The sequence below is a fragment of the Emiliania huxleyi genome, assembly GCF_000372725.1.
Source record: "Emiliania huxleyi CCMP1516 unplaced genomic scaffold EMIHUscaffold_4763, whole genome shotgun sequence".
Classification (NCBI taxonomy): domain Eukaryota; phylum Haptophyta; order Isochrysidales; family Noelaerhabdaceae; genus Emiliania; species Emiliania huxleyi.
In genome coordinates, this window is record NW_005198418.1 from 1 (window position 1) to 1,672 (window position 1,672).

At 67.5% G+C, this 1,672-nt stretch overlaps 1 protein-coding gene across 1 annotated transcript; it reads right to left on the reverse strand.

Annotated features, from left to right (window-relative positions):
* Positions 1-134: 134 nt before the first annotated feature.
* On the reverse strand, positions 135-533 carry EMIHUDRAFT_256410 (hypothetical protein; the record flags this gene model as incomplete). Its single annotated transcript, XM_005767880.1, has 1 exon — positions 135-533. The coding sequence occupies one exon, from the start codon at positions 531-533 to the stop codon at positions 135-137; it is 399 nt and encodes a 132-aa protein (XP_005767937.1).
* Between the last annotated feature and the right edge of the window lie 1,139 nt (positions 534-1,672).

Consider the following 1,672-nt stretch of genomic DNA (forward strand, 5'->3'; position numbering starts at 1 on the left):
GACTAGGTAGGTAGGAAGGTGAAGAACAGTCAGGCTCGGAAGGACTGAAAGACAGGGGAGAGGCAGACGTCTTCTACACTCCGCCTTAAAGGACGAATGCCAAGTCATTATACCCGCTCGTCTGCAAAACCGCACTATTTGCGACGCGCGGAGCCGTCTCGCGCCCCGCGTGTGCGGAGTGCGTCAAAGGCGAAGCCGACGGCAAATGGCAGGTGCATCATCATCGTGCTGAGCGATTTCGCGGAGCCGAGCGCAAAGGCGTGAGCATGCACGGCGGTCGCGGCGGCGTGGAAGAAGCAGAGCACGGCGCTGACAAGCCCGCCCGTGGGCGCGTCCACCTCTCTCCGCAGCAGCGTACATGCGGCGAGGAGCGCGAGCGAGAGGAGGCACACGCCGTGGTGCCGCACAAACTTGGCCTCCGGCCCCGCCGCCGTCTGTCCCTCGTAGCGCCCACGCAGCTTCATGGCGCCGAGGACGGTCTCGAGGACAGTGTGCGCGAAGAACAGCATGCCCGAAGGACCGAGCCGCGACATGGCGACTCAGGTTTCTAACTGCGGGGCGGGCGCAGCGAAGGCCTCGACAAGAGGCGGAGGCGCAGGCAGCTTGGAGGCGGATGAAAGAAATTCCCCACCCTGCACTCCTTCCCAGCCCCCCTCCGTGTCGCGATGCGCGCTCCCCGCTCCCGTTCCCCTGTGTCCCTGATCGTCCTTACAAGATCCTGCTCGCGCAGGTGGGGACCCTGTCCTTCTCCCACCCCTCGTTTTAGGTGTATTGTTGGCCTTGTTTGGTGTGTCCGTTTTATTTTTATTTATTTAATTCTCTCGCCTGCGCACTGTCGGCGCGTTGGCGCGAGGCATCGTTTGTTTGCTAACCAGCTATACTGTCCCGTTTTGCTGTTCACAGCTAGGGACGGCCTCTGCGGCAAAGTCAAACAACCCCACCACCTACCACCTCCCACAGGCAAACCTTCGGCTCCCGCTCAGAGGCTCGCCGCGCCCGTGCGGCGCGCCGAGGCGGCGCCGAGGCCGGCGCCTTGCACGTTGCACCCGGCCCGCGGCCGGCACCGCCTCGCCCCACAACTGACCGCCCTGCGGCCCCTGCGCAGGCGTGCCACAGGCGTCGCTCAAAAAGCGACGCCGGGTGTGGGCTGCTCCCTTGACCCGTCACCCGCCGCGCCCTCGCCCGGCCGCCTCACCGCTCACGGAGCGCTCGGCTGCTCGCCGCCGCCGCCGCCGCATAACCCGCGCCGCCACGCATGCCCCTTGCCCTGACGCGCTCGCTCTGCAGCGGCAGAGCGCGCGTCTGTCACAGACGGAGCAGCGACCGCCAGCGGTCGCTGCTCCGCCCCTCCGTCGCGCGCGCCGCGCGCGCGCTGCCGCCGCCGCCGCCGCCGCCGCCCCCTCCTCGCCGTCTTCCACCCCTACCCTCAGTTGCGCGCGCCGCGCCGCGCGCTGCGCGCCCCCGCCCTCACCCCCGCCCCCGCCCCCGCCCCCGCTCCCAAGCGCCCCTTCCCCGGTAGGTGTGCGTAGAAAGTGGAACCAATTGAGAGGTGGCAGAAAGCCGCCGTGTGTGACACATAGTGCGGCACGTAACTCGTAAGTGAGACAGACGCCCGCCGGCGCGCGCGCGCAGCGCGCAACCACAGACGTTTTTTTATGCAAACAGCAAACGG